Here is a 27,213-nt window from a genome sequence, read left to right as displayed (position 1 = left end):
GGGGGTGAAGGTTCGCAAATCCCCCAACCTAGGCCGCCGAAGCTCGGGCTCCTCCTCCCGAGCTTTACTCTCCTCCTGCTCTCCCTCGCCCAGGCCCTCCCCTAGCCTCGGCGGAGGAGGGGGGGCAGGGCTTGGCTCCGCGAGGCCCATGCATTCCAGAGAGCCGGGCCAGCTAGAGCAACAAAGGAGCCCGGTAGTCGGCAGGGAGAGCTTAGGGGGCTGCGGCGCGCTCGCGCGGAGGTGGCTGCTGGGCCGCGGGCTGGCGTGGGGGCGGAGCCGGGGATCGACTCCCGCACCCCTCGGCCAGCGCCTGGCCTCCATCGAGGGGCTGGGAGTTGGTTTTAATGGTGGGAGAGGGAATGGGGCTGGAGATCGGAGCCCCAGGGGGCTCCCAGGGCTGAAGACAACTCCGACCGCCAGGCGAGGGAGTCCGGAGTCCGTGCATCCTGGCCCGGGCCTGCGCTGCCCAACATGGGGCCCGGGTTCCAAAGTTTGCAAAGTTGGGAGCCGAGGGGCCCGGACACGCGCTGCGCCTGGCGAAAGCCGGCCCCAGACTCACGGGGCGCACCGGTCGCCTAAGTAGCCTCCGCGGCCCCCGGGGTCGTGTGTTTGGCCAAGGGACTCCGGGGAGCGCGGGGGCGCCTCGGCTTCTGCTGAGTTGGCGGGTTTGGCCATGGCCGCTGCCCGCCCCGCGCGTGGGCCCGAGTTGGCGTCCCCGAGGCTGCTGCAGTTGCTGCTGGTGGTACTGCTGGGGGGCCCAGGCCGGGGGGCGGCCTTGAGCGGGAACGCGACCGGACCTGGGCCTCGCAGCGCCGGCGGGAGCGGGAGGAGGAACGCGCCGGTGACCAGCCCTCCGCCGCCGTTGCTGAGCCACTGTGGCCGGGCCGCCCACTGCGAGCCTCTGCGCTACAACGTGTGCCTGGGCTCGGCGCTGCCCTACGGAGCCACCTCTACTCTGCTGGCCGGGGACTCGGACTCCCAGGAGGAAGCGCACGGCAAGCTCGTGCTCTGGTCGGGTAAGCGCGCGCGGGAGCCGGGACTGCGACGCAGAGGTGATGGGACGGACGGTGATGGAAAGAAAAGGCTCAGGCCTGAACTGTTGTTGAGCGGGCGCGCCTTGCACCCGGGAGAGCTGGAGGAACGAGTCTGGAACTTTGGGGGGCAGGTTGTGTGCGGGAAGGGGACCCTCTGTGATGGGAAAGGGGTAGGGGCGAAGGACTGGAGAAGTGGGTCGGTTACAAAGAGGCTGAGCAAGGATGGGGGGGGGGCGCGGGGCGAATGAGTAGGGAGCTCTCAGCCACAGCAAAGGAGAGGAGATGTATTCTTGAAGTAAGGTCCACGGGAATTCTGGACAGTGTCAGACCTTCGGGAAATCCGAGTTGGAGAGAAGAAAGAGAAGCATGAAGGCGAAAGGCATTTAAGAATTTGGAGGGAGAGGGTAAGGAAATACTTGTGAAATTTGTGAAGGAAAAGATGCCCCCTAGTAATAACTAAAAGCCAAATGAGCCATCTGGTAATATTGATTTAGATCAGTCTAGGAAACCTGTGATTTTTGTCTTGCTTCTACACGTTCCAGTTTCCTTATCTGAAAAATGGAAACTCTGATCCACTCGGGTTAAGAAGGCAGGAGACAATTTTAGCAATTGTTTTCGGCTCTTTGGAAATGTGGAGCCTCAGGCCAGTGAGTGCTAGGGAAGAACACTGAGTCCGCGGTGTTGAGAGCCCGTGGCCACCGTCCAGGGTAGCTGGAGGTTCCACAGTCCTTTTCTTGGGGTAGGATTGTGGCAGAGCTCGACAACTGCAGACTGCACACAAACCAGTCGTTCCGAGGTTCTTTAGAATGGTTTCCCAAACCTACCTGTCATCCGTTTGGACTGAGAGCCTGTAGGGTGCTGGGGAGGGGAACAGCCTTGTCACCTTCCCACTCCCCACCCCCGCCCCAGTGTGATGTAAAAGCTGTTCTTGATGAAAAAAAGAAAAGAAAATCCGGAGCCAGGAGCAAACCTGAGGGCCTGACAGACTGGCCTGCGTGCCCCTAGACCTAGCTCTTCCCCTTAGGCTGGTGAGGATCCCAGTATGGGGTAGTGTTACAAGGAGGTAGACTGTCACTGTCAACTTGACCACTAGAGTTCTAAACTGAGGCTGCCTGGAGCCATGAGGTTATTGGCTTGATCCAGATGCTGGAGGAGGAACTCAGAGGATGGCTGATACCCAAGAGGTAGAACTGTATCCTACAGCATGGAGGTGATGTCCTAAAACAGCATTTCTCAATCTGTGGATCTCGAACGACCCTTTTACAGGAGTCACCTAAGACCATCGGAAAACACAGACATTTACATTACGTGTCATAACAGGAACAACATTATAGTTATAAAGTAACAATGGAATGATTTTATGGGGTTGGGGGGTCACTACAACATGAGGAACTGTAATAAAGGGTCGCAGCATTAGGAAGGTTGAGAATCTTAGAATCTAAAGTCAGAATCTAAGGCAAAAGCTATCTGTAATCAACAGTAGCTTTGAAAAAAATCCATAAATTACTATAATGTAAGGTCTCTGTGATTTCACACATACACACTTATGATAATATGTTTACATAAATGTAGTATAGAAGATATAAGAATGGATATACAGAGGGAATATAATTGTAGTCTTTGAAGTTATATGTGTGCAATATACGTGCGAAAGACTGGCAGAATGGAAAAGAAGCATGAAAGAAAGATACGAACCAACAGGATGGCCCAGGTAGCAGAGCTTGCCGTGCATGATCTGAGTTTGATCCCCGGAACCCAAGATAGAAGGAGAGAACTGAGTTTTGAAAGCTGACTGACTGCCTTTTGTGTACCATGGTACCCATGTTCCTGTTTGCGCTGTCTGTCTGTCTGTCTGTCTGTCTCTCTCTCTCTCTCTCACACACACACACAAATAAAATATATAAAATAATATATATATACAAATAAAACATATATATATTTAAAGATTCAGCAGAGCCTGGTGGCTCATGCTTTTAATGAGCACTTGGAAGGCACAGGCAGTCAGATCTCTGTGAGTTCCAGAATGGCTAGAGCTACATAGTGAGACTCTGTCTCAACAAAACAAAACACCCCCTCCCTCCAAAAAAAAAAAAAGAAAGAAAGAAAAGAAAGATTCAACAAGGTATCTCTGAGCACCGCCTGAAATAAGACTTGAGTTTAGGAGGCAGCCATATAAAAATGCAGATCTGGGGTTGGAGAGATGGCTCAGCTGTTAAAGGCTAGGTTCACAACCAAAAACTGCAGATCGCTCAGCACTAGATAATCATCAAGTTCTGTGTTACTGAAAGGATATACTGTGTGCGTGTGTGTGTGTGTGTGTGTGTGTGTGTGTGTGTGTGTAAGTAATAGTTTGTCTCTCTATGTATAATATTAACTTATTTGTGGGGCCTGTGATTGAATTCTCCCAAGTGACCTGTGAAAGCTGCCCTCTGAAGTTGTCAGCAGACAAGGAGGAAGTGGCAGCACCTTTTTCCAGCCCTCCAGCCCGTATGCCCGGGAGCAGCTGTCGAGCTGGCCCGAGTGTGCATGAGTTAAAACCCTCTGCTGGTTGTTGAGGTTCCAGTCCCACCAGCTGCCTAATCAGAACTGTACAGGGGTGCAAGCTCTGTGGGTCACACTGAGCTCTTTCCTGCTCTTGCCCATTGTTCGTTTACAGCTTAGATTTCTTCTCTCAGTGTGGACCAGAAATGGGTGCTGGCACAGGCTGGATCAGTAGACAGACAAGGTGAAAGCAAGTCATATGTGAGAATCACAGGTGTGTTTGAGCAGGAGTGAGTGTTTGTCCTGCCTGGAATTAGAGGTCCTGATTTAGTGTTAGACATTGTCTAACTTTGGCAAGTGGTTTTGTGGGTGATAAAGATATTCTAGCTTGCATTCATCATAAACTTCTGAGGATAGAGATTCGATTGTGTTTTTCAGAGCCTCTGAGTGCTGAGTATACAGCCATCCGCATATTCATTCAATTCTGCATTGAGTACACATCCTGGGGCAGGGGAAAAGAGCGAGTAAACGGGTGTTAGCAATACCCCTGAAAAGTATGGTGACATTGTAGGATGATAAAACAGGTGTTAGCTATACCTGTGAAACATATGGTGACATTGTAGGATGATTAAACAGGTGTTAGCTATACCTGTGAAAAGTATGGTGACATTGTAGGTGCAGAAAGTACACACAGAGCTTCGGGAAGCAAGAGAAGATACCCAGAGAAACTGACATCTAATCAGTGACCTGAGAAATAGGCAGGAATGCCAAGGCAGGGTTGAGACAAGGAATGGAAAGAGGCGGTAGCATGCACAGAGCTTTAGAGGAAGAGAGCATGGGACTTAGAAAGAAATATGGTAAAGGCATGGAACTGGACCAAGGCACATTAAAATCAGAACTGTAAGAGATAAGACTCGCCGGGCGGTGGTGGCGCACGCCTTTAATCCCAGCACTCGGGAGGCAGAGGCAGGCGGATCTCTGTGAGTTCGAGGCCAGCCTGGGCTACCAAGTGAGTTCCAGGAAAGGCGCAAAGCTACACAGAGAAACCCTGTCTCGGAAAAAAAAAAAAAAAAAAAAAAAAAAAAAAAGACATAAGACTCAGGACTAGAAAGCCGAGCCTCCTTACCCTTTAGGAAATTGAGATGTTATCTATCAAAAGATGACAAGGGGCCTCTGATAGAGACGGTTTTTAAGCAAGGGAAAAACGTAACCATATTTGCATTTTTGAAAGATTACTTTGGGCTGGGTCTGGTTATTCATGGTAGTAATTCCACCTTTTGGGAGGCTGAGACAGGAGGATCATTGTGAGTGAGTGAGTGCCAGGCCAGCTAAAGCTCAAGATCCTGTCTCCAAACAAACAAACACATAAACAGGGAGAGGGAAGGACTGGAGTGGTTGCTCAGTGGTTAAGAGCACTTGCTGATCTTAGGGGGAACCTGCGTTTGGTTCCCACCACCCACATGTGGTAGCTCACTGCAGCCTGTAACTCCAGTTCCAGGGCATCCAGTGTTCTCTTCTGGCCTCAGTGCATCTGCGGTGTACACACACACACACACACTCAGGTGCACACATACATATCTGAGGGACAAGGGCTGCTACAGAAAGAGCCACCAGAGAGAAGGAGAACTTGGATCCTGGTTACTTGTTCAAGACATGGATGAAATAGTCTCAGTGGGAGATGATGGTGGGAGAGGATGGGGGTAATAGGATGGAAGGCTGGGCAGATTACAGAGTGTGGGAGGGAGACTTGCTGATGAGCGGATGCCAGACTGTCTGAGCAGGTGGACGCGTGAGATGCTGGGGCTGGTGGTGCCGTTCCTTCCTCCTGCTAGTAGAGGAAGGTTGAAGAAGGACGTGTAGGTTTGGCTTTGGCTTTGTGTGATAGACTGCTCAGTGGGTATCTACAGGGAGATTCCCAACAGATCTGGAAGGAGGAGTCGCCATAGAGGACAGGCCACTCTACGCTTCCTTCACCCAGATCGCCAAATCTGCGCATGGTGAAGTTTATAACTAGGTCATTCTGGCTTCTGGGTGTGTATAGAACTCAGGTCTTGCCTATGTTTTTCATCACTCCGGGCTTGGGCTTCTTTACTCACTTAGTGTCTGCCCCCGTTACAGCTGGAAATGTGTCCTACCCTGCATTCCAAACTGACCAGACAAACATAACGTCCAGGCCATGGTCCACCTGGGGCCGAATCTGGTTTAGTAAGTGGGGCAAGAAAGCAAAAAAGAGAAGCCTGCAGGTGGTGAGGGGATAGGCCCCTGAGAGCCAGCACGTAGCCGCCCTACCACTGCTGTGCTATGTCTGTGTACACATGGGTGTGTGGCTCTGTTGCCTTGCCAGAGTCCAGCCAGCAGGAAAAAGACCAAAAAACCGGGAGGAATTCCTCACTGGTCTTTCAGACCTCAAGTTGGGATGTTGTTGGTGATGGTGGGTAATTGGCAAGGATAGCTTAGGAAGAATTTCCTTCTGGCTGTTTCCAAAAACAGGCTGATCATCAGGGCAATTAAAAACGCTGTGTGTGTGTGTGTGTGTGTGTGTGTGTGTGTGTGTGTGTGTGTACATTGTGACACATGTCTGAGTTCCAGCACTTGGGAGGCTAAGGCAGAAGTTGTAAGTTTGAAGCCAGTTTAGCACATACATAGCAAGTCTCTGTTTCAAAATAAGTAAATAAGTGTGTGTGTGTGTGTGTGTGTGTGTGTGTGTAGTATGAAAATACAGAAAACAAACCCATAGGCCAAAGTTCTCATTTTTATTCACATTTTTATTCTTTTAGTTGCAAAATATTCAAGGTGTACCGGAAAGTACATAAAATACAAAGATACTGGATAAAAATAATTGTAACGTAATGTCTGAGGACTGAACTAAGGGCCTGGCAGCTGCTATGAAGGCAGCCTACAGCTGAGCTATATCCTTCAGGATTTGGTTTCCTTCCCTTCAGGGGTGGAGAGCAAATCTGGGGTCTCGTATGTGCTGGTAAGTGCCCCCAGTTCCCAAGCCTTGCTAGCTGGCTATTTATTTGTTGGACAGATAGTCTTATTCTGTAGCTTTGGCTGGCCTCAAACTCGTAGTAATCCTCCTGCCTCAGCCTCCCAGTGCTGAGATTACAGGTGTTAGCTGCCATGCCCAGATGTCTTGCTTCTTTATTACATAAGATTCATCCATGTTATTTAAGCTCTTTTTCGTTACTCAATAGTTTCATCATATGAACGTACTGCAATTTGTCCATTTTATTATTTTGTTTTGTTTTGATTTTTTTGATTTTTGAAACAGGGTTTCTTTATGTAGCCCTGGCTGTTTTGGACCGCACTCTGTAGACCAGGCTGTCCTTGAACTCACAGAGTTCCTCTTGCCTCTGTGTCCTGAGAGTTGGGATTAAAGGCCTGGTTAATATAATTTTAATTTTGAGTTTTTAGCCATGCTGGTGTTCGAACCCAGGGTCCCATACATATGAGGCAGTCACTTTACCTCAAAGCTACTTCCTTAGTCCTTATTATTTTAATTTGCATTTCCTTGATTGCTTGTAAGGATAAACATCTTTGCAGATGTTTGTTGACCAATTGTGATTTCTCTTAAGAAATATCTTGTGGAAATTACTGATTTGTTTTCTCCAGAGGGCTACCTGTCATTTGTATTAGATTGTGGGAATTCTTCATATATATTGGATATGAACCCTTTGTTGGGTGTGAGTGTTAGAAATATTTTTATGGCTTACTTTCATATTCTTTTTGTGTGAATATTTGAACGTTAATGTAGTCATTTATCAAACTTTTATGATTTGTGTTGTTTTGTGTCTTGTTTAGAAAAAAGAAAATCCTTTTCTCTCCCCAAATTATGAATTTACTTTTTTATGAGAAAACTTCACAGATTTCCTTGTCACATCTAGGCATATAATTCACCTGAGGGGTTTTTGTTTTTGTTTTGTGTTTTGTTTTTTAGAGTTCTAGTTTCACATATATGGCCTCGATCAACATCATTTGTTAAAATCAATTTCTGCTGTTTACCACTGCCATAATCAAATATGTGTGTGTGTTTCTGGGATCTTTGTCCTCTTCCTGCCACAATGTCTTAGCTGCCGTGTCTTTGTAGCATGGTCTTCACCTTTTCTGGCAGCTGGTAAACCCACCCACTCTCATCATGCAAGAGAAATCCAAATTCAACAACCATCTTCATCTATAAAGTGAAACACATGGGATTTAAAACAATGGAGGGCCATCTATCTAGAATACACTAAGAGCTTCAAAACTCATTTCATTTTATAGAAAAACCAAATGAAAACAAACAAGCTGCTTTAAAAAGGAGGCAGTAGCTCTAAAGAGACATTCCTTAAAAGAAACAGAAGACATGCCAATAAGCGCAAGACAGAACACTCAGATCACTGGTTACCAGGGAAATGCCACTCAAAACCACACAGAAATGTCACTTCATCCCAGTAAGAATGGCTGATATAAAAAAAATAGACAATATAAAAAAATTTAAAAAGACAACGAGGTGCTAGTGAGAATGTGTGTGTAGGTAAATTACCACAAAGGAATGTGGAAATCACTATGGAGTTTTCTCTAAAAGATTACATATAGAACTATTCTGTGACCAGATATCCGTCTCCTGGATGGAGTGATGTCAGTGGGCTGAGGAGACAGCTTCATGCCCCCTGCTCACTGGAGCATTGTTCACACAGCTAAGAAAAGAAAACCAAAGCGTCCATCAGCTGATGAATGGAAAAGGGAAACATGCCCCGGGTGGTGGTACACACCTTTAGTCTCCGCACTCTAGAGGCAGAGGCAGGTGGAGCTCTGTGAGTTCAAGACCAGCCAGGGCTACAGAGCAACACCCTATCTCAAAAGTAAAACAAACCATGATGCAGATACAGAATGAAATGCTCTTCAGCCCTACGGAAAATGAGACTCTGACATGTGAAAACATGGATGGAATTAGAGTCACAGAAAGACAAGTACTGTGTGATCTCACTCCTGGGTGGAATATAAAAGCTGGTTAGCTAGCAGTTGAGAGTGGAATGGTGGTTACCAGAGTCTGGGGACTGTAGAGGTGCAGGAGGGACAGGACAGGTGGGCCAATGGGTGCTAAGTTAGTTAGGAAGCAAGGTCTGCTGACACTAGAGAACAGTTATCTACTGTGTATTAAAAAAAGCAACAACCCAGAAGAAAGGATTTTGAAAGTTTTCACCATGAAGAAATGGCAAAGGTTTCAGGAGATAAATATGTTTAACCAGATTTAAGCATTATCCAGTATATGCATGTCTCAAAGATTATGTGATACCAGATTAATATGCACATTTATGGGTTTTGTGTACCAGTTAAGAGTTTCCAAAACTGTTGGAGCCCGGAGCGATGGCTGGGTGCTTAAGAACACTTGCTGCTCTGGCAGAGGACCAAGGTTTGGTTCCCAGCATCCACAGGATTGTTCACGTCCATAATTCCAGTTCCAGAGGGTCTGACCCCCTCTTTTGATAGCCAAAGAAACCAGGAATGCACGTGGTGCATGTACATACATTCAGGCAAAACACACATACAAGGATAATGGAGTGAATAAACCTTTTAAAAGTGGGTTTTGTTTTTGTTTTTGTTTTAAATTACTGACTGGGGCCTTGTAGGATGGCTAAATAGGTGAAGGTGCTTGCTGCCAAGCCTGGGGACCAGAGTTCAATCCCTGGGATACACATGGTGGAGAACCGATTCCTACAAGCTGTCCTTTGGCCTCCACATTCATGCTGTGGCATAGTGTGCCCTCACCTCTACACCCAACCTACACAAATAATAAAATAGATTTACAAAATTAGTAAAGCATGTAGGAGTGTAAAGAGAGCACATTGCATTGAAGTACATGGCTAGAGGTGGAACTCGGTGGACTGGCGCCCCATTCGTGAGGCCCCAGGTTCAATTGCCAGCACCAAAACGTAGAACGAATGTAATAGTTAGGTGTGAAGGAACACGTTTGTGAGCTAATGCCTGTGTGCTTTAGTACCACGGTAAATAAGACCCGGTGCAGGTATAGCAGCCACTGGAACGTCCAGATGGTGATGAACCTGATGGTGTTTCAGGGACTTGAGACAGCTGACTCCACTGGGATGGAGCCATAGTTCTGCTAACGTCACAAGGATCTTCGGTGAACCGCATGCTAAGAACTCTACTTTATATAAAGTAGTACATCTCAGCATCAAGTGGAGAGTTGGGGTTACTGTGTGTGTGTGTGTGTGTGTGTGTGTCTGTGTGTCTGTGTGTGTGTGCATGGTGTGTCTGAGACAAGGCTTCGTGTAATCTAGGTTGGCCTGGAACTCACTATCATGTGGTCTGGAATTCACTGTAGCCCAGGCTTGCACTGAACTCTCAGCAATCCTCCTATCCCAGCCTTTCGAGTTCTGGGTTACTGGTGTGAGCCACCACATTCAGTTGATGAGGAGACACTCACATGTATACACACATATCTTTCAAATCCACTTTTATGTTTTTTTATATTTGTTTATTAATTTATTGTGGGGTGTCTGTGTGTGTGTGTGTGTATGTGCGTGCATGCTTGTGCATTCTGTACCCGATGACCTGAGTTCTGTGCCCTGACCCACGTGGTGGGAGAAGACAACTGACCCCCCTAATGTCCTCTAATCTCCGCACGTGCACTGTGGAATGCACACAGTATGTAATAAAAGTTTGGATCAAATTGTAGAAAGTGTTATTTTAAAATTCTATCAATATGGGCATAGTAACACAGTCATTTAATCCCAGCACTTGGGAGGCAGAGGCAGATGGATTTCCATGAGTTCAAAGCCAGTCTGGTGTACAAAGTGAGTTACAGGTGAACTATGGATACCTCTGAGTCTTTCTCTCAATAACTAAGCAGAAAGTAAATAAATGTCAAAGTTCCATTAATATAAAGATGTATGTGCTCGCTTCGGCAGCACATATACTAAAAGAAAAAGAAAAAAAAGATGTACACATACTAATATTATTATTATTATTATTATTATTATTATAGCACTTGTGATCTTATTTTTTTTGTTTCATATTTTATTAAAATAAAAGAAAACCAGTTGTAGTAAATGCTTGTAATTCCAGTAATTCTGGAGAATAAAATAGGAGGATCCTGAGGTCAGTGCCAGCCTGGGAGATGTAGTGAGACTCCTACCTCTAGATAAATAAATGAATGAATGAAATAGGAGAAATAAATAATAAAGCTGGTGTGGTGGCTCTGGGAGTAAAGGTGGTCGCTGCCAAGCCTGGTAAATTCCGTCCCCAGAGCCCACAGAGTGGATGGAGAGAACCGACTCCTGCAAGTTTTCCTCCGACCATACTTGAGCCCCCACCCCACGTAAATAAATGTTAAAAAACTTCTAAAAAATGAAAGTTACAAAATTAGTAGATAAAGCTGGGCAGTGGTGGCGCACGCCTTTAATCTCAGCACTTGGGAGGAAGAGCCAGGCGGATCTCTGTGAGGTCAAGGCTGCATGTGAGTGTCTCCTCATCAACTGAATGTGGTGGCTCACACCAGTAATCCAGAACTCGAAAGGCTGGGATAGGAGGATTGCTGAGAGTTCAGTGCAAGCTTGGGCTACAGTGAATTCCAGACTACATGATAGTGAGTTCCAGGCCAACCTAGATTACACGAAGCCTTGTCTCAGACACACCATGCACACACACACAGCTAGATCCAGGATAGGCACAAAAACTACACAGAGAAACCCTGTCTTGTAAAAACAACAACAGAAAAAAAATTTCATAGATAAAACTTTTCTCTTTCTGGATTCATTTCTCTGAGAAGTTTTTCTACATCCTAGTTATTTATGTATTTCATTATTTTATTTTTAAGCTTAGTTGCTAAAAACAAAAAGGAAAAAACAAAAAACAAAAGCCAGACAGAGTGTTGTACAATTATAATCCCAGTATTTGGGAGATTGGGGCATTAAGAGCAAATGTTCCAGTCATCCTTGGCTATGTGAGACTGTCTCAAAATGCTCAAAATAAATAAAATAAAATAAAAACAAACAAAAGCAAACAGAGCCTCACTGTGTAGCCTTGCTTGCTGGGCTAGAACTTCCTATGTAGACCAGGCTGGTCTTGAACTCACAGGACTGGCATGGCTCTGCCTCCCGAGTGCTGGGATTAAAGGCGTGCGCCACTGTGTATTACTTTGAAGGAACAGATGGTACATACATGTGGCATAGAATTGAAAAGGAACAAACGAAACCTCGCTTGTGCTTCCTGGCACCCATTTTCCCTCAGAGGCAGCCACTAATGTTGGCTCTTTGTGTCCTTTTAGAGATGCCTGACATATTTCCGGATGTCCTTTATCTTTTCTCAGGTTCCCCCAACAGGTTCCAGTACATCATGTCCATTTTACAATGAATATTGGGGGGTTGGGGATTTAGCTCAGTGGTAGAGTGCTTGCCTAGCAAGCACAAGGCCCTGGGTTCGGTCCTCAGCTCTGAAAAAAAAACAAAAAACAAACAAACAAACAATGAATATTGGGCCATATTGGACATCATTGCATTTCAGTATACTTTAGTATACATAGTTCAGTTCTGAATTGTATTCTATTATACATTTTAAAAATGTTTGTGTTATGAATATTCATGTCTTAGTTATTTTTCTATTGCTGTGAAGAGACATCATGACCAAGGCAACTTATAAAATTAACTTATTTAAATTTAATTGGGGATTTCCAGGGGTGAGTCTGTGATCATCATGGTGGGGAGCATGGCATCAGACAGACAGGCAGGCACAGTGCTGGAGCAGTAGCTGAGAGCTTACATGTTGAAACAATAACCACAAGGCAAAGAGAGAGAGAGAGAGCTAACTGGGAATGGCATGGGCTTTTGAAACCTCAAAGCTCACCCCCAGTGACACACTGTGTCCAGCAGGGACACACCTCTTAATCCTTCCCAAATAGTTCCACCAGCTGACTGCCAAGCATTCACATATATGAGCCTATGGGGGCCATTCTCATTCAAACCACCACAGGATATTTTGCCTGAGTGTGTGTCTGTGCACTATGTGTACACCTGAGATGGTTGTGAGCTGCTAGATGGGTGCTGGGACTCAAACCCTGTTCTTCTGGAAGAGCAGCCTGTGCTCTTAACTGCTGAGCCATCTCTCCAGCCCCGGGTGTATTATATTGCTTGTGGGATATGGTGTGTGTGTGTGTGTGTGTGTGTGTGTGTGTGTGTGTGTGTGTGTGTGTGTGTGTGGTGCTGGGACTGGAACCCAGGACCTTATGCATACAAGGCATTTGCTCTACCTCTAAGCTTCATGCCAGCCCCTGACGTGTGTGGTTTATAGCTAGTCTCCTATGAAGGATATGAACTCAAGCTACTTTTCCTACTCTTGCTCTTACAGTCATTACTGTCGTGAATAATGATATATATCACCAATTTGTGAAGTAAAATTGCTCTAAAATTCTGATAGTAAGTGGTCTCCCCAAAGTTTAGCAATATTTGTTACCTCTGACAATATATAAAAGTGCCTGTTTGCCCCCACATGCTTGATGATTTGATATTTTCAAATGTTTTCATCTTTATTAGTCTAAAGGATATAAAAAGTTATATCTCACCATGGTTTTATTTTGCATTTATCTTGTTAAGGCTGAGATTGAAGATTTATATTCTGAAAAGCCACACATTCGTTCTCTGTGTGATTAATTCTGCCTTTGTCCATCATTCTACAGGATTATACGTTTCTTATTGATTTGGAAGAGCTTTGTGCATTTAAGGAGATTAGCCTTTTATCACTGAAAATATATTTTCTCATGCTATATGCTACTTTTCTTATGATTGAAAAAAAGATTGATTTTTATTTATGTGTGTGTATCACATGTGCATGGGTGTCCTCGGAGGCAAGAAGAGAGAGTTGGGTCTCCTGGAGTTGGAGCTATTGTTAGTCTCCTGATGTGGGTTCTGGGAACATAACTTGGGTTCTCTGGAAGAGCTGCAAGTGTTCTTACATGCTGGGCCATCTCTCTAACCCCATGATCTTGTTTTTTACCCTATTGAATTTATCAGGTCTTTTCTGAAGTGGTTTTTTAAAAATTCATTTATTTCATAGCTTCCGTTTGTGTGTGTGTGTGTGTGTGTGTGTGTGTGTGTGATGCTTCAAAAGGTCATTCTCACTCCAAGGTTTAAAAAACAATTCACAAAGCCAGACACGATGCTTTTAAAATCCCAACCTCAGGAGGCTCCTACATATGGGTTGTTATAAGTCTGAGGCCAGGTTGATCTACCTAGTGAGTTGTAGGCCAGCCAAAAGTATATCGAGAAGCCTTGTCTTTTTTTTTTTTTTTTTTTTTTTTTTAAGATTTATTTATTTATTATGTATACAGCATGTATGGACTGCAGGCCAGAAAAGGGCACCAGACCTCATTACAGATGGTTGTGAGCCCCCAACCAGTGTCCTCAGTAACACACCTCCTCCAATAAGGCGACGCCTTCCAATTCTCCCCAAACAATTCTGCCACCTAGGAAACAAGCATTCAAATGTGTGAGCCTGTGGGGCCTTGCTCCTTCAAACCACCATGGCTGGAGAAATATCGAAGTGGGCGAAGTGCTTGCCCTGCAGGCCCGAGGACCTGAATTCAGATTCCCAGCATCTGTGTAAAACCCTAGACGTGGAGGGGCACTGCTGTGATCCCAGCACCGGGAACAAAAGACAGCGGATCCCTAAAGATGCCCGGGCTGAGGAGAAAAAGACAGCGGATCCCTTAGGCTTGGGAGCCAGCTGGTCCACCAAATCAACGAGCTCTGGGTTCAGGGAGAGACCTTGTCTCAAAAAATAAAGTGGAGGGTTGGAGGGATGGCTCAGTGAGTAAAAGCACCTGCTGCCAAGTCTGGGAACTTGAGTCTGAGAACAGACTCTGAGAACAGAGTCCTGAAATCCTCCCAGGCATGTGTGTGCCCGTGCACAGCCCCTCCTCCAGTAGCATAATAAAAATGTAATGATGTTTTAGAGAGAAACGGTTGAGAGTGATGGATGGTCTCATTCACACACACACATACGACAAGTATGCACATATACACAACATACACACACACATACCAAAAGCATGCACACATATACAACACACATACACACACATGCACACATACACAACACACACATACCACAAGCATGCACACATACACAACATACACACACACACATACACAACACACACACACACACACACACACACACACACACACACACACACACCCCAAACAATACTGCTTGGTTTCTTATCTTTTCTTCTACTACTTTAATTTTTAAAATACTGTAGTTATTTTTGACCCACCTAGAGTTTTCTCTTTAAAAAAAAAAAAAAAAGATTTATTGTTACTAATTCTTAATGTGTGTGGGTACGTTTGAGTGCAAGTGCCCAGGGTGGCCAGAGATGCAGACTCCCCTGGAATTGGAGTCCAGGGTTTGTGAGCTGTCTGCTGTGGGAACTAAACTCAGGTTCTCTTCAAGAGCAATATGCACTCTTAACCCTGGAAACTTCTTTTATGTAAGAATTGGAGTGGTGGTGGGGGAACTTTCCCCCTAAGGACACAGGCCTATAATCCCAGCACTTGGGAGGCAGGGGAAGATGGATTTCTGTGAATTCCAGGCCAGCCTGATCTACTAGTGAGTTCCAGGCCAGTCTACATAGTAAGACTTAGTCTTTAAAAAAAAATAACTATTTTTCCTTGGAGAATTTGTTTTTAAAGTATGAAATAAAATATTTAAAATTAGAAAAAAAAAAGGGAAAAACAATGTCACAAAATCCAGAAAAATAACACATTTTTAAAAACTACCCGATGCTTCTTAAAATGCTACCAGTAGCTTCCCAGCTTTTGTATTTTAAACGTATTATTTAATAAACATTCAATAAATCCTCCTCCCCTCCCCCCTTGAGACAAGGTCTCATATATCTCGGACTAGCTTTGAACTTTGTATGTATTATTGTCCAGGATGAACTTGAACTCCTGATCATCTAGCCTCCTCCTAGTGCTGGGATTCGAGGCATGTACCAGTTTATGTAGTGCTGAGGATCAGATTTATACCTTCACATGTGCTAGGCAAGCGCCTTTTACCAACTGAGGTACATCCCTAGCCCCATGCTTCTCCTTTGCAGTTTTAAATTTAGACAAAAGGGTAGAGTTATATGTTTTAAAAAATTGTTTTATAAAAAGCATAGAGTTGTGTGACTAGTCACCATATTCAAGATGGAGAATAGTCTTATCTGCTTTTTTTTTTATTTTTGTTTTTTTCAAGACAGGGTGTCTCTGTATAGCTCTAGCTGTCCTGGAACTCAATCTGTAGACCAGGCTGGCCTCGAACTCTGAGATCTGCCTGCCTCCTGAGTGCTGAGATTAAAGGCATGTGCCATCACTGCCCAGCCTTTTTTTTTTTAAACAATTTTTATTACATTTGTGTGTGTGTGTGTGTGTGTGTGTGTGTGTGTGTGTGTGTGTGTGTGTGTTTGCACGTGTGTCACGTGCCATGGTGGACATGTGGCGATCATATGACAACTTAAGGGAGTTAGTTCTCTCCTTTCACCATGTGGCCCAGAATTCTAACTCAGGGCGTCAGGCTTGGCGGCAAGCTCCTGAGCCATCTCATTGGCTCCCCGTCTGCATTTAAGCAGATAGCCCCAATTTACAGTGGTTCAACTTAAACAAGTTTTCTGTCTTAAGGATGGTGCAGAAGCAACATGCATTAAATAGCCATCATGCCACCACTTTTGAATTTGGGTCCTTTCCCAGGCCAGCAATATGTGGTCTGATTTTCCTTTCCAGATGCTGGGCAGCAACCGTTAGCCACAGCCCAGCTCGGCCATTTGATCACGTGGGGAAATATTGAACATGCTACATACCGCATGCTGTGTTGTTAAGCTTGACTGCTGAGTCGTTCAAGGGTTCTAAATGAATTTTTTTCCTGGGATGTCATGTGTTAGTGGGGACACATACATTGCACAGTCCCCTTACAATGCCCCCCACCCCAGCTGCTCTGGTTCCCACTTAAACCTACGGGCTCAGAGTTTCCCGGACTGGGTCTTCCCTCTAGGTGATCAAGGCTCCCAGGTGATAGTGACTGGCATCAGTGGAGGGGACTGTTGTCCGAGGATATTGCATCATAACTGGCAGGAACTTCCTTGGAGCTGTGAAGCCCGAGAGTAGGTCTCAGACTGGTACTAAAAACAGTACTCTTAGTACTTGCTAGGTACTGTGCCAAACACATATGTTGTACCATTTCTCACTGTGCCCTGTATTCCACAAGGTAAATCTGTCATCTCCATTTTACAGATAAGGAGACTGAGGCTAGAGATAAAGTGCTTTCTTCAAGAGCACGCAGTCAGGGGACAGGGGATGGGGGGGTCAAGATCTGGACCTAAGCAGGCCAATCACAATGTCCATACTCCTTCCTCCTGTAGTCCATCGCTAACCCCCACCGAGACAGTGGTTGCCTGCCTCACCAGCCTAGCCTGACAGTGGGCCAGTTATCCACAGTGGCTCTCATTTCCCAGAAGAGTCTCCTAGCACAACTTCTTGCCTGGAATGTTGGTGTTCCCAAAGTAGGGGTGACTTTAGAGGGGCCATGGGGGCAGAGAGCTGAGCAGGCTGAGACCTGGGATGAGCAAGTCAACATCTAGGCTGGGTTGGGGGTTGGGGAAACATCTGTGTGTCTGTGCTGACAAGCGTCTGTCTTTCCTCCCTCTGCACTGGACAGAGCCTCTCTGTTTCTCTCCATCTGACCTGTTTCCTCCTCTGGCTCTGGAGTTCCTGCCTCCTCTGAGTAACCTCTTCTTAAACCCTCATCTCCTCTCTCTCTGCCTCAACTTGGTAAGAGGAAAAGGGGCTTTGGGGACTGGGCACGGGGAAACGTCTCTTGGTCCTGGTGAATGGGTCCCACAGCCCTTCTGCATTGGGAGAGAGAGGCCTTTAGAAAGGCTTAGAAAACACCGTAAGGAGATTCTCCCCACCTGAGGTTCTCAGTCAGTGGCCCTACCACCCCTCAACAGAGTATTCAAAAGTGGCAGCCATTTTAAGAATGGTAAGGGAATTACAGTGTCTGCATTGGTGAATGGGCCACAAGTCTGACTCGCACAAAGTGAGTGCACGCATGTAACCGACATCGATGAAGAACTAGACCATGTGGGGCTGAAGAGGTGGCTCGGCAGTGACAAGCACTTGCAGAGGACCCCGTTCGACTCCCAGCACCCACATGGCAGTTCACAACCATCTGTAGCTCCATTTCTAGGGGATCCAATGCCCTTTCTGACCCCCCACAGACACCATGCATACACATGGTGTAAACATGCAAAATACTCTCACGTAAAATAAAATATACAAATCTAACTATTTTTTTTAAAGAGCTAGACTGTGCCCGGCAGTTCTGGCCCTTCTCTTCCGGCCCTCTTGTAGTTGACATCTCTGGAGTGGGAGTGCCTATTTTGGGTTGTCACAATGACCTCAGGGTTCTGCTGGCATTTGGAGAGCAGGGTCTAGGGGTGCTAAGTGTCCTGCAATGCATGGGGCAGCCCTGTAATACCAAGACTGCCCTCTCCAGACGTCCTCTTGAGAAATGGTATGGCAGAGGCTTAGGGAGCAGGGGCTACAGCTGTATCAGTGGGTCAATGAGGAGAGGGTCTTTGCCGCCATGTACCCACACTGTCACCATTTCCCAGGCCTCCGGAATGCGCCCCGCTGCTGGGCAGTGATCCAGCCCCTGCTATGTGCTGTCTATATGCCCAAGTGTGAGAATGACCGAGTGGAGCTACCCAGCCGCACCCTCTGCCAGGCCACGCGAGGCCCCTGTGCCATTGTGGAGCGGGAGCGAGGGTGGCCCGACTTCCTGCGTTGCACCCCGGACCACTTCCCTGAAGGCTGCCCAGTAAGTACTCTGTGGGGCAAGACAGGGTGGTCTAGCCGGGCACACAGAGCGGCTTTGAACCGAATGCAGGGGAGTCAGAGATGTGTCTCCCCGGAGACCCTGCGTCTGTAGTCACGAGACACATGAGGCACACACCCAAGCTGTAACCCACTGTCTGGGTCTCTATGGAGGCGTCTCTGTTGACTTGAGGTGACATGTTGAGCAATCAGTTTTGAGTGTTCACTGTTTTGGTTGTGGTTTACAGGGGTTATGAATGACAGGAGGCCTGTCTCCAGGGGTTTTTGTTATATGTCGGAGTCAGGGCAAACACACATGAAGCACCAGCAGCAGGAAGACGGGTGTGTGAGCTAGTGTGGGTTGGAAAAGAGACATCTGAAGTGATAACAGAATGATAATAATGATACTAATTATCGTTTTCTACATACAAATACCATCGTGGGAACTTGAACCTAATCCTTAGGTCCTGTCATGAGGTAGGGGCTACTCTCTCAGATGTGGAAAATGAAATACAGAGTAGTCAAATAATTTGTCCAAGGCTGTGGAACCTTTGAGCAGCAAGCGGGCCTCCAGCCGGCATACCTGCCTTTGCCGCGTTTCCCAAACAAGAACCTCAGCCCTGACTCCTTGGCGGTTCCTTTCTCCTCCCCTGTGCCAGAACGAGGTACAGAACATCAAGTTCAACAGTTCAGGCCAATGTGAAGCGCCGCTGGTGCGGACAGACAACCCCAAGAGCTGGTATGAGGACGTGGAGGGCTGCGGGATCCAGTGCCAGAACCCGCTCTTCACCGAGGCTGAACACCAGGACATGCACAGCTACATCGCAGTCTTCGGGGCGGTCACCGGCCTCTGCACGCTCTTCACACTGGTGAGCGGTGTTCCAAGGGCCAGGGCACAGGACTCTTGACGGCCCAAGGTGCAGGGACTCTAAAGCAGAGTGGCTCGGTAGGGTACCCATGGGAGATTATGGGAGGGGGGAGGCGGTCTTGGGTTCAGATCAGGGCCTCTGCAGCAGAACAGACCCTCACTTCACTGCACGGCCACTTCTCCCTTTAGGCCACCTTTGTGGCTGACTGGCGGAACTCCAATCGCTACCCTGCGGTTATTCTCTTCTATGTCAATGCATGTTTCTTCGTGGGCAGCATTGGTTGGCTGGCCCAGTTCATGGATGGTGCCCGCCGGGAGATTGTTTGCCGAGCAGATGGCACCATGAGATTTGGGGAGCCTACGTAAGTCTCTTGGGGACCCAGAGGTGAGGGTGGAAGGAGGAAGACTGTAATGCACATTTTCCACAAAAGGAAGGGATTGGACTTGAAGGTGACCATTCTGGGTAGGATTAGGACTTATTGTGTTCAGTATAGAGAGTGTGGCTTCTGTCTCAGCACCGGAACTGAGCCTCTTCACCTCTGACCTGTGTCCTAAACTCCGGGGGCTCCTCCGTGTTTTAGTAGATTAGGACCTGGGGACAGGGTGGAGCAACCTGGCGGAAGAGTCCCAAGTGCTTGCCTCAAGAGGCCTCCCGCGTCTTCACAGCTCCAGCGAGACCCTGTCCTGCGTCATCATCTTTGTCATCGTGTACTATGCCTTGATGGCGGGAGTGGTCTGGTTCGTGGTCCTCACCTACGCCTGGCACACCTCCTTCAAAGCCTTGGGCACCACCTACCAGCCTCTCTCAGGCAAGACCTCCTACTTCCACCTGCTCACATGGTCACTGCCATTTGTCCTCACTGTGGCAATCCTCGCTGTGGCCCAGGTAAAGTGGTAGGGCGCTGGCTGAAAGGGGTGAGCTTGGAGAAGAGCAGTAGCTCACGATCCCTCCCACACCTTCCCGCTACAGGTAGATGGGGACTCCGTGAGCGGCATCTGTTTCGTGGGCTACAAGAACTACCGGTACCGTGCTGGCTTTGTACTGGCCCCGATTGGCCTGGTGCTTATTGTGGGCGGCTACTTCCTCATCCGAGGTGAGTCACTCGGCCAGGTAAGAGTGCGCTGAGCACCTGCTCTGTGGAAGTAGGAATCGGAGCGTCCAGCTCTGCTGCCTTCCATTTTTTTTGACACGAGATCCAAGACCACGGTGCAATATAGAAAAAGATGACCCCAAAGGCAGGACAGCCCTTCTCTGAGGACAGAAAAATGTACCTCTTCTTTCAAAGCCATGACCAAGATTCTTGGTTTTTTTGAGGGGAGCTTGGGCTGAATTCCAGACCCTTTTATCCCATGTTGGAGTATACTAAGTGTATTATGAACATCCTGGGCCAGTTGGCTGGTCTACACGGACCATCTTGGGGCCATTGCTTATGTGTGCTCACACTAGCTTAAATATACTGTCATGTTTTTGGAGCTTGGCTTCCAAGTCATTTCAACCCCTTAACATACACAAACAGTTTTCATAACATGTACAGATTTACTGGTCCCTAATTTCCCCGTCTCAATCTGCCACCCCATGATTTGCCTTGGTCTCTAGCTCATTTGCCTTGGTTTGCTTTATCAGCTTTGGTTTCCTCCCCCTGAACTGTCAGCCTTCTGTTCAGCCTTCTTCCTTGCCTCTCTGGCAGAGCGTTCAAGCCTCTGCTGTATGTCGCACGTCTGTGCCATCCCATACGCTAACCGGTAGCCACGGATGGTGAAATGAGGCCAAACTGAGAAGCTTTTTGAGTGTAAAAAACATAGTGTGTTTGAGATTTAATATGAAAAGAGAGGGGGGAAAGCCCAGATATAGATTATATCACTAATAATTTGTCATGTGGAATGTAGAAGTGGTTCTATTTTGGCTGTATTTTGTTTGTAAAATCATAGTTTCTTTCTTAATGTGGCTCCTAGAAAAACTGAGGTTTTTCTCTGTATCTGTCTCACAATGCTGAGCAATGCTGTTGTTGACTCTTTCCATCAGAATAGCTTTCATGCTTTCCTCTCTCTGTCCGTGGCTGTCTCCTAGGCCCTGCCACGGTCACCCTAACCCACGGCATATTTGCCAGCAGCTGCTCTCATTCTCTGGTTCCCCGAGCTTTAAGCCAGGTTGGGCGGAATTAGTCATCGGACTCCAGTGCCATGGGACCTCCCTCCCTCCCCTTCCCAGCAGAGTGGCCTCTCTCTCCCTGGCCAATGCCTGAGCTGTCTTTCTGTGCAGGGGTCATGACTCTGTTCTCCATCAAGAGCAACCACCCTGGGCTTCTGAGTGAGAAGGCCGCCAGCAAGATCAATGAGACCATGCTGCGCCTGGGTGAGTAGTGCCCAGGGACTTTGGTCAGTTCAATGCTGCATCCTCCTGGGACCTCCAGGATGCAGAAAACAGTGGGGAGAGTTAAGTACTCAGGGGACAGAGCCAAGGTGGAGGTGACAGTGGAGGTGTCCCTGTAAGAAGCGAAAAGAGGCTGGAGAGATGGCTCAGCAGTTAAGAGCATTGGCTGTTCTTCCAGAGGTCATGAGTTCAATTTCCAGCACCCACATGGTGGCTCACAACCATCTGTAATGAGATCTGGTGCCCTCTTCTGGCCTGCAGGCATACATGCAGACAGAGCACTGTATACATAATAAATAAATAAATCTTCCTGTGGCCTCCCATAGTTGCCTCCAGGGGATTTATTTTGGAGGATACAGTTCTTGACCTGAGCCCAGCATGTAGTCAGTCACCCTGGACTAGGCTGTCTTCAGTGCTCAGTGGGGCAGGTGCCCTCCTCTCTGGTGTGGCTACAGTGTCTGTTCTGGTAACTGATCCTGCCCCTGAATTCCACAGGCATCTTTGGCTTCCTGGCTTTTGGCTTTGTGCTCATCACCTTCAGCTGCCACTTCTACGACTTCTTCAACCAGGCTGAGTGGGAACGCAGCTTCCGGGACTACGTGCTGTGAGTGAGGGGCCGCGGGCTCGGCTGTGGGAGTGGCTGAATCAGAGCTCCGCTAGAAGGCAGCATCCCATTCACTTGTCTTGCAGGGTCCTGCCTCAGATAGAAACAGCTTTCACATTACTGTTCAGCTGCACAAGTCTGTCTGCAGCCCTTGGGCAGGCTGTCCTGTGTGTCTGCAGCTGTTCAGAAGCCAACCCATGTTCTCTGCCTGATTCTGACCTCTCAGGCTGCAGAAGCTGAGCTCTCTCATTCTGTGTGCCTTCTGCCTTCCGTGGCTCTCTCCGAGTCACTGCCCAGGGCCAGGTTCTGGGACAGTTCAGCACCCTGGTCAAGTTTGCCAGTTTTGCTTGAGCTTTTTGAGTTCCAGTGAGGGTGAACCAAGAGTAAGTGAGTCGTCTCTACTCCTGAAAGGATGCCTGCTGCTACTGGGGCCCTGGTTAAAACTCCCCTTGAAAAGGATACTCCTGGCTAGAGCGATGGCTCTGCTGTTAGGAGTGCTTGCTACTCTCCCATAGGACCCGAGTTCAGTTCCCAGGACCTCTACCTGGAGCTCACAAATACCTGTACCTCTGTCTAGCTCCAGGGATACAATACCCTATCCTGGACTCTGCAGGCATCTGAATATAAGTGGTATACACACACACAGAATGTATACATACAGGCACATAGATATAAATAAATCTCATTAATAAAATAGGGAATAGGGACGCTTGCCCTGACTGCTTCTGGCACTTTCCACCTTCCAGTCTGGGAAGCTGTAACCAGAGTGACACTGGATTCTTGTCCCAGAGGTTTGATGTGAGGCTCAGATAGTTAATAAAAGCTCCCTAGATGATTCCAAAGAATGCCATGGGGGCTAGTGGTATAGTTCAATGGGAGAGTCTAGCATGCTTGTGGCCTAGGTTCTGTCTCCAGCACTGACACAGAGAACACATCCAACCAGGGAGCACTATGAGGATCATGCTGGGGCTCAGCTCTTTCCTGAATGGAATTAAGCTTGCTTTATGCTTGGGTGCCTTCTTACTGGATTCAGACAGCCTCAGCGGTTGACCATCCCTCACCATAGGTGCCAGGCCAATGTGACCATTGGGTTGCCTACCAAGAAGCCCATTCCAGACTGTGAGATCAAGAATCGCCCCAGCCTCCTGGTGGAGAAGATCAATCTATTCGCCATGTTTGGTACTGGCATTGCCATGAGCACCTGGGTCTGGACCAAGGCAACACTGCTCATCTGGAGGCGCACCTGGTGCAGGTGGGGTTTGCAGCCATCTAATCTTGTCCTTCCTGTCTTCCCCCCAGGCTCATGTCCTCACTTGAGGCCTTGTCTAATCCAAAACACGGGCTGGGGCAGCTGTGTGCCAAAGCTCACGCCAGAGCTGCAGGCTAATAACTTCTTAGCAGCTCACCACTGCCCTCTAGTGACAGCTTCTGTCCCTAGGAGGTTTGGGCCTAAGCTGAATCTGACAGTGTTTTTGCAAGGAGGGCCCACAGGAGCTGTGTTCTAGGCATGCTTTGTTGCAATGAAGGCCTCAGCTTCTCAGAGTCCTCAGGACTTCAGGTCCTTAAATATAGAATTCCAGGTCTTTCGATGGATTTGAAAGGAAGCAGCTGCTCTTCCATGTTCCAGCCCCACCCTGTCTGTTCTCAGGTTGACTGGGCAGAGTGACGATGAACCCAAAAGGATCAAGAAGAGCAAGATGATTGCCAAGGCCTTCTCTAAGCGGCGTGAACTGCTGCAGAACCCGGGCCAGGAGCTCTCCTTCAGCATGCACACGGTCTCCCATGATGGACCTGTGGGTGAGCCTCAGTCTGGTCTCCCACTGAGACACTTAACCTCCACAGTACCTGACCTGTTCCCGCCCAGGACACAGGGACAGTTTGGCAAACTGAGAAATAAGACACTTCCACACTTGCACTCTGCTCCAGTCTTCCAAACTGGGTCCTACCCTGTATTTTTTTTTCTCCCGGCCTGTTCTCTGCTGGCATGGTTCTCTGAGCAGTCTACTCCCTCTCCCTTCTTCTCTACCATCTCCAGTGGCTTTTCTGGGCCAGAGGAAGTCAGGGTGCTGGTCCTGGACTTACGGTCTCAAGTTATACCTTTTGGGGACCAGAGGCTGCTGCCCTCCGATTCTGAATGGGCAGAGATCACTGGTTATAGGGCGGAATCCCTGCCAGCCGCAGTGGGAGGGACTGCCTAAGAAAGATGACTGGTGTCACATAAGGAAGAGTCACTGTTCCTTCTGTCCTCTCGTTCCCAAAGCGGGTTTGGCTTTTGACCTCAATGAACCGTCAGCTGATGTCTCCTCTGCCTGGGCCCAGCATGTCACCAAAATGGTGGCTCGGCGAGGAGCCATACTGCCTCAGGATGTGTCCGTCACCCCTGTGGCAACTCCAGGTATGAGGGCTCTAGCTTCTGCAGGAAGGGGTGAGGGGCACAGGGCTAGGAGTATATGAGGCTGCTAGACTGAGGAAAGAAAGGAAAGGCCTCAGAGGACCTGAAGGGGTGCCAAGGCTTGGGGAGCCTAGAGTGATGGGTTCCAGAGCTCAAGAATAGGGGTTCTGGGGAGGGCAGGGCAGCAAGGACAGACTTAAAGACCTCAGCTGTGTTCTTTTTCTGACAGTGCCACCGGAGGAACAAGCCAACCTGTGGCTGGTTGAGGCGGAGATCTCCCCAGAGCTAGAGAAGCGCTTGGGCCGGAAGAAGAAGCGGAGGAAGAGGAAGAAGGAGGTGTGCCCACTGGGGCCAGCCCCTGAGCTTCACCACCCTGCCCCTGCCCCTGCCCCCAGTGCGGTTCCTCGGCTGCCTCAGCTGCCCCGGCAGAAGTGCCTGGTCGCTGCAAACGCCTGGGGATCAGGGGAGTCCTGCCGGCAGGGAGCCTGGACTCTGGTCTCCAACCCCTTCTGTCCAGAGCCTAGTCCCCATCAAGACCCATTTCTCCCTGGTTCCTCAGCCCCGAGGGTCTGGGCTCAGGGCCGCCTCCAGGGGCTGGGGTCCATTCATTCCCGCACTAACCTAATGGAGGCCGAGCTCCTGGATGCAGACTCGGACTTCTGAGCCTGCAGGGCAGGTCCTGGGCCAGGAAAGATAAATGCACACTTTTCTGTGGCTCTTCTTCCTGAGAGCACACCTCCGGGGTCTTGTCTGACAGAGTCTGTGGGCCAAGTGCCTGCTAGCAGAGTTCTGTGTGTCTGGCTCAAAGCACCGGACTGTGGGAACAAGCTGAATATAGGCATTGGTAGGTCTCACGTCAGGAGCAGGACGCCCTTGTCTCTGCTCCACCAACTAGAGTCTGGATGACAGTGTCAGTCTCCAGCAGAGCTTGTACTAAGGCAGGAATGGCAGAGGCAGGGGTGACATTACCCAGAGTGGGAACCAAGCCCGTGTCTGGCAGATGAGGGCTGGCTGCCCTTTTCTGGCACTCTCAGACCCAAAGTGTTTGTGTGTCATTTGTCTTTGTCTAAGTGGGGACAGGACTCTCTTCTGGGTAGTTGTGATGACCACTCTCATAAGGACTATAACTGCTCTCAACAGGTGGCCCTACCCCAAACATCCTCCGTTTTCCTGTACCCTCCCCCACATTTACATCTCATTCCACCAGACCAACCTCTTCCTGCTTAGCACCCTGAAACTGCAGCAAACACACACACACACACACACACACACACACACACACACACACACACACACACCCTTACTACTGAGCTCAGTCTCCAGGTGAGAGACTGGTTCCGCTCCAGGCCTCTGAGAGAGACATGTTATTTCTTCCGCATGTTCATCCAGTGGCGATGGACCCTTTGACTTAAGGGGCTATGTTGGGAAGCTTCTGTAGCTTGAGCTAGGCAAGAAAGCTTCTTCCGACTTCTGTATCTGCTGGGAGGGGGGACTCCCCACTTTTTTACAATGTCTAGTCATGTTCATAGTGCCCCACATTCAAGAACCAGACAGCAGGACGCCTTAGCAGCTAGCTGGCTGGGCTCCAGGTCAGGGGATTGGTATGAGGAGAAGAAGAAATATAAACAGGAAATAAAACGTTTTTGTATATGCTCGTGTGTGTTTCCTTGCTTCAGCCCCAGCTGAAGCCGATGTACCTGGCCCGGATCTTCCATGTGTTCCTGGGGCCTTTTTGACCAGTGGAGAGCTTGGGGTTGATGAGGTTATGAGTGAGTCGTCTGCTGGGCTGATTCGGCTTATTGTGCTTGCTACTCTTTCCAGCTACTTGGCTGTAGATGGACAAAAGATCCTCTGTGGCCACAGCTGCATCCCTAAGTACCGAACAAGAGAGTCAAGGACAGACATGCAGCAGGCCTTGGAGTGGCCACGGGAAGTGAGTGTTTCTCTGGTAGTGTCTGGATGGGCACAATTCCTGCCAATCCCAGGTTCTACCGTTGCAGTGGTGGCATGCTCTGCCTCCTAGCAGAGATGTTAGATTGGTGCATTCTGATTCACAGCTTGTTTTCTGGGCAGTCAAAGGGATTTAAAGTCAAGGGAAGCTTATTAGTTTTGCTTCTTTAAAATACCAGCAGGAGATTGGGAGCAGCATTCAAGTGGCTCTAGATCATATAGTCAGGAGGTCTGGAGGAAAGGCAGTGAGACCCATAGACCTGAAGGGTATTGTGGAGTGCTGAGCTGGCTTATTTAAGAAGTATCCCCTTATTCAGCCTCATGTGTGATGGGGACACCAGGATTTTGACTGGAGCCAGATTCCAGAGAGAGGAGAAAGGGCATGTTTTATCTTAGGTACCTTGTAGATATGTACCTGAGTTTGGTACAAAGAACCCATGTGAAAGTGCTGGGCAGGGTTGGCGAGATGGCTGGGCAGGCAATGGCTTGCTGCCAAGTGTGACACCCCACAAGGGGGTGCATGTGTACACACACAGACACGTTGTTATGTTTATTGTGTTTATACCACTGACACCTAGCACTGAGTGTTGGTTAGACACTTCGGAGCCCTCTACAGATTCAGCTCATAGAATGTCAGCCCTGCAAGGTTCTCTTATACCCCTCA

General features: G+C 48.1%; 1 protein-coding gene across 1 annotated transcript; it reads left to right on the top strand.

Moving 5' to 3' along the window:
* The first annotated feature begins 111 nt into the window (after window positions 1-111).
* Window positions 112-26,249, top strand: Smo (smoothened, frizzled class receptor). The gene is made up of 12 exons (XM_028866198.2): window positions 112-1,016; window positions 18,163-18,368; window positions 19,024-19,233; window positions 19,422-19,594; window positions 19,899-20,118; window positions 20,203-20,326; window positions 21,493-21,585; window positions 22,099-22,207; window positions 23,274-23,459; window positions 23,856-24,004; window positions 24,468-24,602; window positions 24,829-26,249. Exons 1-12 carry the CDS (start codon window positions 674-676, stop codon window positions 25,260-25,262), a joined length of 2,382 nt encoding a protein of 793 aa, XP_028722031.1. The 5' UTR covers window positions 112-673; the 3' UTR covers window positions 25,263-26,249.
* Window positions 26,250-27,213: the final 964 nt, after the last annotated feature.

This window comes from Peromyscus leucopus, chromosome 3, assembly GCF_004664715.2.
Source record: "Peromyscus leucopus breed LL Stock chromosome 3, UCI_PerLeu_2.1, whole genome shotgun sequence".
NCBI lineage: Eukaryota > Metazoa > Chordata > Mammalia > Rodentia > Cricetidae > Peromyscus > Peromyscus leucopus.
This window is presented reverse-complemented; position numbering and strand designations above follow the sequence as displayed.

What these genes read in the sequence shown, in the direction of transcription:
- Smo (XM_028866198.2), top strand. Translation starts at nt 674, where the DNA reads ATGGCCGCTGCCCGCCCCGCGCGTGGGCCCGAGTTGGCGTCCCCGAGG. An exon ending in CAAGCTCGTGCTCTGGTCGG is followed by an intron (nt 1,017 to 18,162) that starts GTAAGCGCGCGC and finishes ACCATTTCCCAG; the next exon opens with GCCTCCGGAATGCGCCCCGC. An exon ending in ACTTCCCTGAAGGCTGCCCA is followed by an intron (nt 18,369 to 19,023) that starts GTAAGTACTCTG and finishes CCCCTGTGCCAG; the next exon opens with AACGAGGTACAGAACATCAA.